The 11,083-nt window shown below is 52.4% G+C and overlaps 1 protein-coding gene and 1 long non-coding RNA gene across 4 annotated transcripts; one reads left to right on the top strand and one right to left on the bottom strand.

The window, feature by feature from the left end:
* Positions 1-567: 567 nt before the first annotated feature.
* On the top strand, positions 568-4,338 carry LOC136485293 (uncharacterized). Of its 2 annotated transcripts, none has more exons than XR_010766396.1 (5): positions 568-1,034; positions 1,640-1,787; positions 2,484-2,544; positions 3,265-3,373; positions 4,206-4,338. It is a non-coding gene; the product is annotated as an uncharacterized lncRNA (long non-coding RNA). The 2 variants fall into 2 exon arrangements; XR_010766397.1 differs by having other exon boundaries at positions 568-1,029.
* A 3,573-nt stretch (positions 4,339-7,911) lies between these two features.
* LOC136485294 (uncharacterized) lies at positions 7,912-10,790 on the bottom strand. Of its 2 annotated transcripts, none has more exons than XM_066482204.1 (3): positions 10,495-10,790; positions 9,139-10,395; positions 7,912-9,045 (listed from the first exon to the last, which is right to left on the bottom strand). In XM_066482204.1, exons 1-3 carry the CDS (start codon positions 10,654-10,656, stop codon positions 8,206-8,208), a joined length of 2,259 nt encoding a protein of 752 aa, XP_066338301.1. In that variant the 5' UTR covers positions 10,657-10,790; the 3' UTR covers positions 7,912-8,205. The 2 variants fall into 2 exon arrangements, with proteins under 2 accessions (XP_066338301.1, XP_066338300.1); XM_066482203.1 differs by having other exon boundaries at positions 7,912-9,048; positions 10,495-10,788.
* Positions 10,791-11,083: the final 293 nt, after the last annotated feature.

Genomic DNA, 11,083 nt, shown 5'->3' on the forward strand with positions numbered 1-11,083 from the left:
ACCAAATTCTAACTAGGAGTTCCTGGTGCTTTAAAAGGGCTGCACAAAAAATTTGGAGGCCAAAAACAAAAAAAATAAAAAACTTTGCCGAGTGCCGGGGCATGGCACTCGGCAAAGGGGGTCTTTGCCGAGTGCCACGGATAAGGCACTCGGCAAAGAGGGTTTTAATTTTTTTTTTAAATTTCCTCTTTGCCGAGTGCCTCCACAGGGCACTCGGCAAAGACATTTTAAAAAAAAATAAATCTTTGCCGAGTGCCGTACCAGGAGCACTCGGCAAAGTATTTTTCCAAAAAAAAAGACATTTTTTTAAAAAACATCTTTGCCGAGTGTCGTGCCAGGGCACTCGGCAAAGTATTTTTCAAAAAAAAATTTTGCCGAGTGCCACATCTAGAACACTCGGCAAAAAAATTTTTAAAAAAATTTAAATCTTTACCGAGTGCTAAAATTTTTTTTAAAAAAAAAATAAATCTTTGTCGAGTACCTCCTGATCCGGCACTCGGCAAAGAGCCGGTTCTGGGACTTAAGCAACTTCGGCCGGCCGGGCAGTCAAACAAACAACCAGCCAGCCCAAGCGCCCACGCCCACGCCCGCGCCGCCCCCGCCCCCGCCCCCGCGCCGCGCCCACGCCGCCACCGCCCGCGCGCCCGAGCCGCCCGCGCTGCCCGACCGAGCGCTGCTTTGACCGAGCGGGGGAAAAAGGCCCTATGGAGGAGGGCGCCGCCGCCGCCGGCTAGGGGCCGCAGCCGGCGTGTCTGCCGCCGGATCCACGAATCCACGACTGGACGGCCCCCCTGCCATCCTCGGCCGGCGTCCTTCACGAGGGGGAGGCGCCGCCGCCCGCCAGGTCCAGCGCGCGCGACCGGGGTTGGTCCGGCGCGGCAACAGGCGGCCCCTCCCGCGCCCATCCCGGCCTTTGCAGCGGCCATCGTGGCCTTTCCAGCGGCGCGGAGGAGGAGCCCGGCGCGGCCGACCTTTCCAGCGACACGGAGGGGCAGCCCGGCGCGGATGGCGCCTCCAGCTGCTCGCGTCGTAAGGTTCTCCATTCATTATGTAAAAAGCAGTGCACATCAAATAGAAGCTCGTAGATTTACATTTATGTACGATTCACAGTTCACCTGATATCTTGATGTAGATGATTTTCTAAAATTTGCATCGGGCCATTACGAAACTATGTTTGTGGAGTTAGTACGGCATGTCTGTGACCATGTTGTTATAGACAAGTTTATCTATTTCTCAGAAAACTGCATGGCGGACAACTGTTGCCTATTATTTCAGAAAAAATGCATGCCGTTGCAGTTCTGAAAATGCTGCTGACAATTGAGTGTGCAGGAGTGCTTACCAGTGTTTGTAAAACTCTAGCATGGTGAATTTTACTTGCTGTTTTCTTTTCAGTAATATTCCTGTTAGTTAGCTAAGAATTTTACCATGTCTGTTGCTGCCATGAAGTGTTACTTGCTATTTTACCTTTCCAGACAATAAAGTTATGTTACTTAGCATGGTGAATTTTACATGGTCCTATTTCTTGCAGTTATGGCTACCTAGATAAAATGTGAACTATTTTCTCTCAAATGAACTTGATTTCAGACTGTAGCTATTGTTCTCTGAACCTGATTTTACAACACACGATGCCTGCCTGCAGCCAGCAGCCTCGACGATCACGTACTGATCGATGAACTTGTGTGTATGTATGTGATACCGACCAACAGTCCAACACCAGGTGGAGGCGAACATAGGCACCGGCTAGCCAGGCACAACCGTGGCTTCCCCGGCTTCCTCTTGTACTCTTGGTACGTACAAGCTCTTTAATCTCTCCTCTGAAGTGTTAGACTTTCTGAGAAAGCATCCTTTGATAATTGATAGCGCAAACTTTTTTCGACAGAAAAGAGAATAATAGTTCGACAGAAATGTGGGCATTCGAAATCCAAAGATATATTAATCTGAATATCACACTTTAAATGGATAGAAAAGAAAGATAGTTCACTCAAGATTCTTACTCATAATTTTTAACTTTACTGGTTTTTTTTAGTTGTATGCTTTTATCCGTGACTATGATAGCTTTAGGGGGATGTTCCTGTACAGTTCGTGGTAGAATTAGTATCCTATGTTGTCATAGTCAGAAAGGCCCCCATCAAATAAATTGTGCAAATGCATAACTACATAGTTTTCAAGACAATAATTATCGCAATAATGGCGCAATTGATGCCACAATAGGGAGAGCTGGTCAGGTCAGCGTGCATCATGCAGGTTATTGAAGGCCAGTATTCATCGGCAATCTTGATTTGTTGGTAGATCGATCAAGCACATATAGCTAATTAGCTAGCATATATAGTCACCCAAGAGAAGAGATAAAAATTTGGCACTGCATATTAGCTAGCATGTACATGCCTGGTGTGTTAGCTGTTACTCTGCATCGTTGTTGCTTTACCTTTTTTCTACAATTTCATGAATGTAACTAACACAGTAGTCATGTCATCCTTGTATAGGAATCAAGTGAGAAGTTAGCGATGGGTGAATTTTTTTGGCATAAAACCTCCTGAGAAGAAGGCAAGTATAATACATTCCCATTCTGTCATTTTCAGATGTGCTGCATTGTGTTATGTCGGTTTAGGCATCTTTCCGGCTACACTGTGAATTATCTCTATTTTAGGAAATGGAACTAGTTTAGTATTTCTGAAAGCTAGTGCATATCTATAAGCATTTTCTTTCTTGTCTGAACCCAGCAACCTGCTATACTAGCCACTATTATAGTGCTAATGTTCATTATACTTGTGCTATACTGACCACTATTCTAAAAGCTCTTGTTAACTGACTAGTGTGGATCAGGTAGTGTTAATGTGCTATTATACTTGTGCTTGAGATATCATCGTTCATACTGATTCTATGGGTCCTTTCTGAACTCCTCAAGTAGTATAGGAGGAAGTTGTATTGCAGTTTTCATCGGGGCAGAGTTAGAGCTTGTGCAGTATGGTGCACACATACATTCTGCTGCGAGTACAATGTACAACAATAAATGCAGTTCTCTAGTCAAGCCTAAGATTTGTCTTGCTTTAAATTTTTGATCTGCTGCTGCACTGCAAGTTTTAAGTCGATCTTGTTCTGGCATGTATAAGGTAGTGTTGGATGACCTAGGTGTACAATTCATATTTTTATGTTCCTGTCTTGTTCACCGTGGAGAATTTTAAATTGCTTATGAGAATTCAGATTATATCTTTTGCTCTTTCTATTTGTATACATGATTTCCTTATGACCACTTAATTTTTGCAGTAAAAGGATGATAGGTTCTATTCTAAAGCAGCAGGCACCTGACAACCATAGAGCTGTGTCTGTAGCGGTGGCAAGCTCCTGCAAGTGCCAAAAACCAAGCTACTATTGAGTAAGTTCTTCAATATGATGTACATAATATTCTGAACTTGACTGAATTTTTTATACCCAAATGTCTGACCAGCTGCACTTATCTTCAGTGGCCATTTATAATGGTTTTGCATAATGTCAAGAACATGCCTTACTCAATGTAGTCACCTATAGTATGATAACAGTTGCACTTATCTTCAGCTGCAAGTACCTATAGTATGATAATTGTTCTAAAAAATATTGTCTGATCATAAAAAATTAAATATTAGTGAACTGATAGTAAATTCAGACCACTCTAACTCTTAAAATTATCTTGCAAAAGCAATGATATTTAAGATAGTAGCTGTAATCTGGAGACTACAACACAGAAAAATTAAGAATACACCTTCCATGCAAACTTCTGTACAAAAGAAGGAACTCTATGTTACTTGCTTGCTACCAATAGTGCTAGGGACATTCTGATTCAGATTATCATCGGGTTCTAATTATTGGCCTGAGCCAGATTGGTTTTTTTGGTGCCAAATTTGACAGAGAGGGACATAAATATGGTAACATATACCTGATTACTAACTGGCGAGCCAATATATGTTCTATTCTAGAAAACATCTCTTCTCTGGAATTGAGATCTCTTGGTCCAATTATTATTATTAATCCAGTAAACATGCATCCTTAGAAAGATCTATATAAATATTTGTGTACTTTACTCACTGTTTCTATTATATAAAAAAATCATCAGTTCAGTTAGTTTCTTCTTATTTCACTAACTTTATATGTGTATATATCAGGTGCTTATTACAGTATTCTCTGTTGTTGGCACTTTTAAATTTGTACTTTGGTTTATAATGGTTTTGCAGGATCTCAAGAACAACCCTCATACTCAATGTAGTCACAGCTTATGTAGTGTTAAAAATCTTCTATGTTGCTGCTCATGTATTTGTCATGATGGAATGTAAAAAAATTTCATTTTTCCAGCTTTGCCGAGTGCTGTGAGCATGGCACTCGGCAAAGATTTTTTTTTAAAAAAAAATCCAAACTTTGCCGAGCGCCGGACAGGGGGCACTCGGCAAATATTTTTTTTAAAAAAAATAAAAAATCTTTGCCGAGTGTCTGAAGAGTTGGCACTCGGCAAAGAAATTTTATTAAAAAAAAATAAAAAATCTTTGACGAGTGCCTGCAGGGTTGGCACTCGGCAAAGAATTTTTTTTAAAAAAAATAAAAATCTTTGCCGAGTGTCTGAAGGGTTGGCATTCGGCAAAGATTTTTTAAAAAAAATAAATAAAAAATCTTTGCCGAGTGCCTGCAGGGTTGGCACTCGGCAAAGAAATTTTTTTTAAAAAAATAAAAAATCTTTGCCGAGTGCCTGTAGGGTTGGCACTCGGCAAATAAATTTTTAAAATAAAAAAAAAATCTTTGCCGAGTGCCTGCAGGGTTGGCACTCGGCAAAGCCACCGTCAACGGGGCCGGCGCCGTGACGGTCGCTTTTCTTTGCCGAGTGTCCCCGGGGCACTCGGCAAAGCCTTTGCCGAGTGCCCGATAAAAGACACTTGGCAAAGAAGGCTTTGCCGGTCAATTTTTTGCCGTGTGTTCTTTGTCGAGTGCCGCACTCGACAAAGGCTTTGCCGAGTGCAATTTGGCCTTTGCCGAGTGCCTTAGGCACTCGGCAAAGAACCTGAATCCAGTTGTGAGAGGACTACTTTTTTTTAAGCTCCATAATTGAGCACGAGCTCAATTATTGCTTGATCATGACATGATTTTGTTGAGTGAAAATTTTGATAAACCTACTTGCTCTCTCCATCTTCAATGAGTGTCATTCTCACTTCCTAATAAGCTAAATAATTTTTACTTGGACTAAATATATAGAAAAAAGTTATTAATTTTTATGGTGCAGAATAAATATTATTAGATTAATCATTAAATATATTTTTATAATAAATTTATTTGGAGATACAAATACTATTAATATTTTTTTATAAACCTAGTTAAATTTTAGAAAATTTCACCTTCGCGGAACCCTATGCGTAACTAGTTTGGGATAGAGGTAGTATGTAATTCCAACCGTGCTTCGTAGCGTTTTAATTTGCGAAGAACAAAAGGTTCTGCCTGATTATGGATAAAACAATTACTGTTTTGTTCATGTGCGCGAAACAACATATATCAATCGTCGTGTCATGAACAAATAAATGAATTATGTTCTGTCAAAAATACAAACACCATCATGTTTTGAACAATTTCCAAAATGTTATGCACATAGTCAAAAAAAATAATTTGATATAGTCTGCAAATGGACCCGATTTTTTCATGATTTCCTCTCTGTGTGTAAAAATATACGAGAATTAAACAATTTTTCGATGTGAACTAAGCTTCGTATCTTAATTATGGTTAGGTTCCGATCCTGTTCACTCAGGTTTAGGGCCGTTCGTTTCTCTCGGAATTGTGCCCGGGAAGATTTTCACTTGGATCCGCAGGCTAATTTATATAGCAATTGAATAGCTAGAACGAATCCTGGCCTCGTTCCGGAACAACCGAATGAGCCCTTAGTGGTAAGCATCGTACGACAATGTGATGTATTTGGCGCATTATCAGTGGATAGTTATTTTTGCAAAACCGTGGGATAAGTCGGTACCCGCCTCTAGGCGTTCTCCAACCGATTACGTGCATGGTTTTCAGCCCAACAAGCATCATGGCTGCAGCCTATCACAAGGCCCATACGGCCCAATGGGTTGTAGCACCATTCCAACAACAAGGCCGGCATACACACACCTCGTAAGAGGACGCAGGAGCCACGCGCGGTGGACGTGTCCACAGGTAGCCTGTCTGCACGTACTGGTCCAGAGTCCAAACCCGTTCGATCAAGATTCTTAGATTCATGAGCAGGCACACAACCTTAGGATCCCCAACCTGCCACGGACAGAGAGGAAAGCAACACGGACAGGTGGTCCGCAATCCTCATCCCGGCTCCCCGGCTGGCCCTGCCATGCTTACACTCCCCCCCTGCAACTCCAACGCCGCTGCCTGCCTGGCCTGGATCTCTGATGACCTAGCTGGCGACGACGACGACGGTGCCGGACGCGATGATGACCTTATCCCTAGCACTGTTCCTCACTGCTAGCTAGCTAGCTAGCTAGGCGCGATGCAGCAACAGCACTGCACTGTAGTGCATGCATGCCAACTCCTGTCTCCTACCTAGCCTGGGCCCACCTATTGCGGCTCCTCTGTTCGCTCGTTGGAGCGACCGGCCGGGACCATCGCATATGCTGGGTGCGTGCATACGCCGCGTGACGTGACGTGACGCGATGCACACACATCTGATGCGTGCACCACGAGCCAATGCCGGTCGGGCGATCGGTCCAGCCCAGTTGGGCCCCCAGCTGCCGTCCCGCGGGGGAGCACGCCGCGCAGCAGCGCAGAGGCGTGGGCCGGGCTCAGCCCGCAGCTCCTGCTCCGGGCGGACCGGCGCGGCGGGGCCTCCCTCTCCGTCCCCTGCATGGGCCACCGTATGCCGTCGCCTTCCTCCTCCTCTGGGTGCACCGCCTCCCGGCAACCACCGGACAGACATGGGACGCGTGACGGGGGCGCTGGTCAGTGGTCACGCCGCTATTTGCCGTTGCCTGGCTGCACTCACGGCTGCGCCTGGAATGGACGCGTGGCCGTGGGTGGGTGTGGACGGAGGGTGGGCCGACGACTCAGGCTCGTGATGTGGTGTGGGTCAGCAGAGATGCAGAATTCAGCAGCTTCTTCAGTATTCACCGTCAGTATATACCCGATGCTGTTATGCGATTTTTACCCCATGATGGGTACACCTACATCGACGGGTGATTCTAGTGTGAGGCGTACAGTCCCAGCCAGCCATGACCCATGAGCCATTGCACTACCGAGTACCGACCAAGAAAGCGTCAGCTCTGTTTCGTTTCCCGATTCAGAGTCCGCAACCAGGACGAGCCTTATTTATTGCCGGTGCGTAAACGACCCCATCGATTTCATTCCACTTTCACCCCCAACACGTCCAGACAGGGAGAGAGCATCGACGACGACGAACCCTCGTCGTGACAACGAACACGACGGATTCGGGCACTGTTGCCACTTCCGCGGCGACCACTGCACTCCGGGCAGAGGCGGGCAGGCCTCCCCTTCCCATGATCCCGTCGTCCCACGCGTCCAAGCCAGATCCGTCGCAGCGCAGGACGCCCAGGCGGCTAGGCCCCCAATCGAGAAACTGTGCACCCATCAGCTGGCAGCAGGTTCGCATTGCACTGCCGATCCATGTTGCGAGCCTTTCTTTCGCCTTCACGCCGCATCCCGCATCTCGCCACGAATAATGGCGCCATTCAAGCGGCTGTACGACGCCCAACTCAAGGCCCGGCCGGGGCCGCTGGTTTGCCTTCACGTTCACCCATCGATGGTGAGTGCCGGTACTGTGCGATACGGTCGTCGCTCTTCACTGCCGCCACATGCCGCAAACAGATCATCATATCTTCAGAAGCAGCAATGGCGGCAGCAGCAGCAGGCTCTACTGCTGGTAACATGCGAGCCATGACGCCGGAACAGAACCGAAACGGCAAGTGCAGCTGAAATGCATCCATTGTTTCCTTGGTTGGAGTTCTTAAAACTGCTCCATAATCAACGGCGCTACATGGCTACTAATTAACAGTTCCGATTAGCAATGCTAATTAACATGATTAAGGCGTGGTAAAAAAACACAGGTTATAGTTTTACATCACTGGCTAATTGAAGACGGCGAAGTACAGGAGACGCAAACCAAAAGGAAAAAAAAAAAAACTCGATTATTAATCTTCCTTCAAATAGCTTCTCTAATCCTCCTCTGCTCTGCACGTCTCACCGATGCCTACTGCGTGATCAGAACACCAGCTTCCGGCGTGGCAGGGGCCGGTCCGCGTCAGCAAGCTCCCGGATGGTGTCCGCGACCAGGTCCTTGAACACCAGCCGCTCGATCTGCAGCACCGCGTCGGCGACCTCCGCGCCGTGCCGCTGCCGCTGACCCTGCTGCAGCGACCCCCACGGGCCGCAGCTGTCCGCGGCCAGGTCGCGCCGGATCGCGCTACAGGTGACGTCGTTGAGGTCCGCGTCCTCCCCCGCGGCGCGCGCCACGACGGGCTCGCCGGCGCGCCGGACCTCGGCCCAGGCGTGGGCCACGAGCTCGGCGCCGCGGAGCCACGCGGCGGGCTCCCAGGGGCACGCCGCCCGCTGCCGCTCCAGGGCCTCGGCCACCGCGCCGCACAGCAGCCTCCGGTGGTGCCACGTGTCGGACTCGCCGTTTCCACGCTGGCGCCTGCGCTGCTCCGCGGCCCGGTACGCGTCGGCCGGGTCCCGCGTTCGGCGGGCGCCACCGAGCAGCCGGACGAGCACCGCCACGTACGCGTAGTCCGGGTCGCTGCTACAAGCCTCCGGGTCAACGGACCATGACGACGGGGCCCACTCGTCATCCTCTGGGTCGGACACCATGGCGGCCGCCGGCTTTGGGCGGCTTACGCTGCTGGTGCGGAAGTCGATGGCTCGTTTCGACCCCGACGACGATGACGGCGAGTCCTCGTCCGCGAGGAAGGCAGCCGCGTCGAGCACGGACACGGGGCTGGGCTGCTGGTCGGTCCCCGCCGCGTCGCCGCCGGTGAACGCCTGGATGCTGCTCAGCAGCTTCCCGCACCGCTCCAGCAGGCCGCGGTCCGTCCTGGGGTCCGGCTGCTGCAACGGTCCCAGAGAAGGTTAAGACATTCAGTAACACCGTAAAATGATACGAGATTAGGAGTGCTGGTGTAGGCGCGGGAGGCTTACCGGCTCGAAGTCCCAGCGGGAGGAGGCGCTCAAGGAGCTGCTGCTGCCGCCGTCGGAGAATGTGGTGGAGGCCTCGTCGTCGGGGGACAGGGCAGCTGCGTTGTGCGCCGCGCGGCGGGCAATGCGGGAACGGGCGCCGGCGGAGTCGAAGCCGCTTGGCTTCCTGAAAGGACTCTGCTGCTGCTGCTTCGGGGACTGCGCCGGCGAGACGCTCAGCTGGGGGGACAGCGAGCCACGCCGAGCCGGGGAGGCCGGGCTACGTGCGGGAGATGCCGCCAGGTCCGGCGAGCGAGGGCGGCGCGCGCGGTCGACGTCCACGCGAAGCCGGCGCGCGGGCGTCAGCCGCGCCGGCGGCGCGCGACTGGACGGGCGCATGACGACGATGGGTGGCGGAGGGGTGCGTGCCTGCGCAGGCGCCAGAGGAGGGGTGTGGTGGAGGAGCCCTTTGAGCTGCAGCGCCTCCAGTATCTGCTTCAGCGTCTCGAGATCCCGCGCGGGCTCCGCGATGCCGCGCTTGCGGAGGCGCCGCTCGATCTCGCCGTAGAGCGCGATCTCGCCGTGGGCGGCGCCGCCGGACGCCTGGTCCGCGCGCTGCTTCGCGGGCTCCGGGAACACATCGTGCGCGTCGAAGCGGCTGCGCCTCTGGAACGCGCGCGGGACGACGGCCGGATCCGGCACCAGCCGCATTGCCGCCGCCTCCTCGGCCGTCGGGAACGACGCCGGCGACGGCCGGTGCGGCGGCAGCGGCGACGCCGCCGGCCTCTCGAAGAAGGACGGGTCGACGAAGCGGAACTGCGACGGGTCCCGCGGCACGCGCTCGGACGCGGACCGCCGGAGCGCGGCCGGGCTCGCCGCGCCGCCGCCGTGCCCGTGCTGCCCGCACTCGACGTCCGCGTGGCCGTGCGGGAGCGCGTCGAGGCCCATGAGCCGCGCGACCACGCTCGGGGACCGGCGCTCGTCGCCTCCCCCCGCGGACGGAGACGGCGGCGCGCCGGCGGCGGGCGAGGTCCGGATCTCGCGCGGCCGGAGCTTGCCCCTGGCGTCAACCACCGCGCGGCTGTCCAGCGAGAGCCGCGGCAACCTCCACGACCGCGCGGCGCCGTAACCACCGCCACCGCCTCCGCCTCCGTCCTTGAGGTCCAGCGGCGGGAGCTGCAGCGACGGCCTCGGCGCGGCCGGCGGCGTCATGTCCGGCGACGATGGCGCCGGCGCCCCACGCTCCAGCGGCATCGACCGCTCGGATGGCGTCGCCGAGCCCTGAAACACACACAGCACAGCGGTCACAACCAGGATTCGATAACCGTTTACAGACGTCTTCGAGCTGCTTCAGAGGGGCAAGGGCGCGCGCGTACGTACACTGGAGAACGACGTGAGGCGGCGCTGCGAGTTGTGGAGGCGGCGGCCGGAGAGGATCTGGGGGCGGTCGAACAGGTGGAGGAACCCCGCCATGCAGCCCTGGTGCATGGGCCGCTCATCCAGCCGCCGCTCTTCGTCCTCGTCCACGCCCATCGCCACCATCCTGCTCCTCCTCTGCTTCCTCTCGCCTCCTCTGCGTGCGGCCGCGGCGCTCTGGGGTGCCTCGCTCTGTTCGGCTCCCGCTTTTGGGAGCAATTTAAAGCGGTGGCGGGGGAGCTCCAAATGACGCTACTACCCCCGCGCTACTTGTGTCTCGTGTCGACGCGTCGGGGTACGAGCGGGTGGGGAGGCGAGACGTTGGCGCCTATGGAGCCGGGGCGTCGTCGACGGCATAGCTGGCCGTGCTGAGGATGACGCGTGGGCCCCGGTGTCATGCACTTTTTGCCTTTTTGGTTTTTTTTTTCGGCGGCTTGTTTAAAGGTGTGTTGTGTCAGTGGAGCTCGTGCCGTCGTGCGTGCGTGCATCGGCTCACTGGCTCGTTCGGCTTTTTACAGCTAAGCTTTGCCCGGTGTGTTAGCTGGTGACGAAA

Source organism: Miscanthus floridulus, chromosome 10, assembly GCF_019320115.1.
Source record: "Miscanthus floridulus cultivar M001 chromosome 10, ASM1932011v1, whole genome shotgun sequence".
NCBI classification, from domain to species: Eukaryota; Viridiplantae; Streptophyta; class Magnoliopsida; order Poales; family Poaceae; genus Miscanthus; species Miscanthus floridulus.

Coding starts and splice junctions, on each gene's coding strand:
- LOC136485294 (XM_066482203.1), bottom strand. CDS start 10,656: ATGGTGGCGATGGGCGTGGACGAGGACGAAGAGCGGCGGCTGGATGAG. Junction 10,396..10,494: donor GCCTCACGTCGTTCTCCAGT/GTACGTACGCGC, acceptor TGTGTGTTTCAG/GGCTCGGCGACGCCATCCGA. Junction 9,049..9,138: donor CCCGCTGGGACTTCGAGCCG/GTAAGCCTCCCG, acceptor GGACCGTTGCAG/CAGCCGGACCCCAGGACGGA.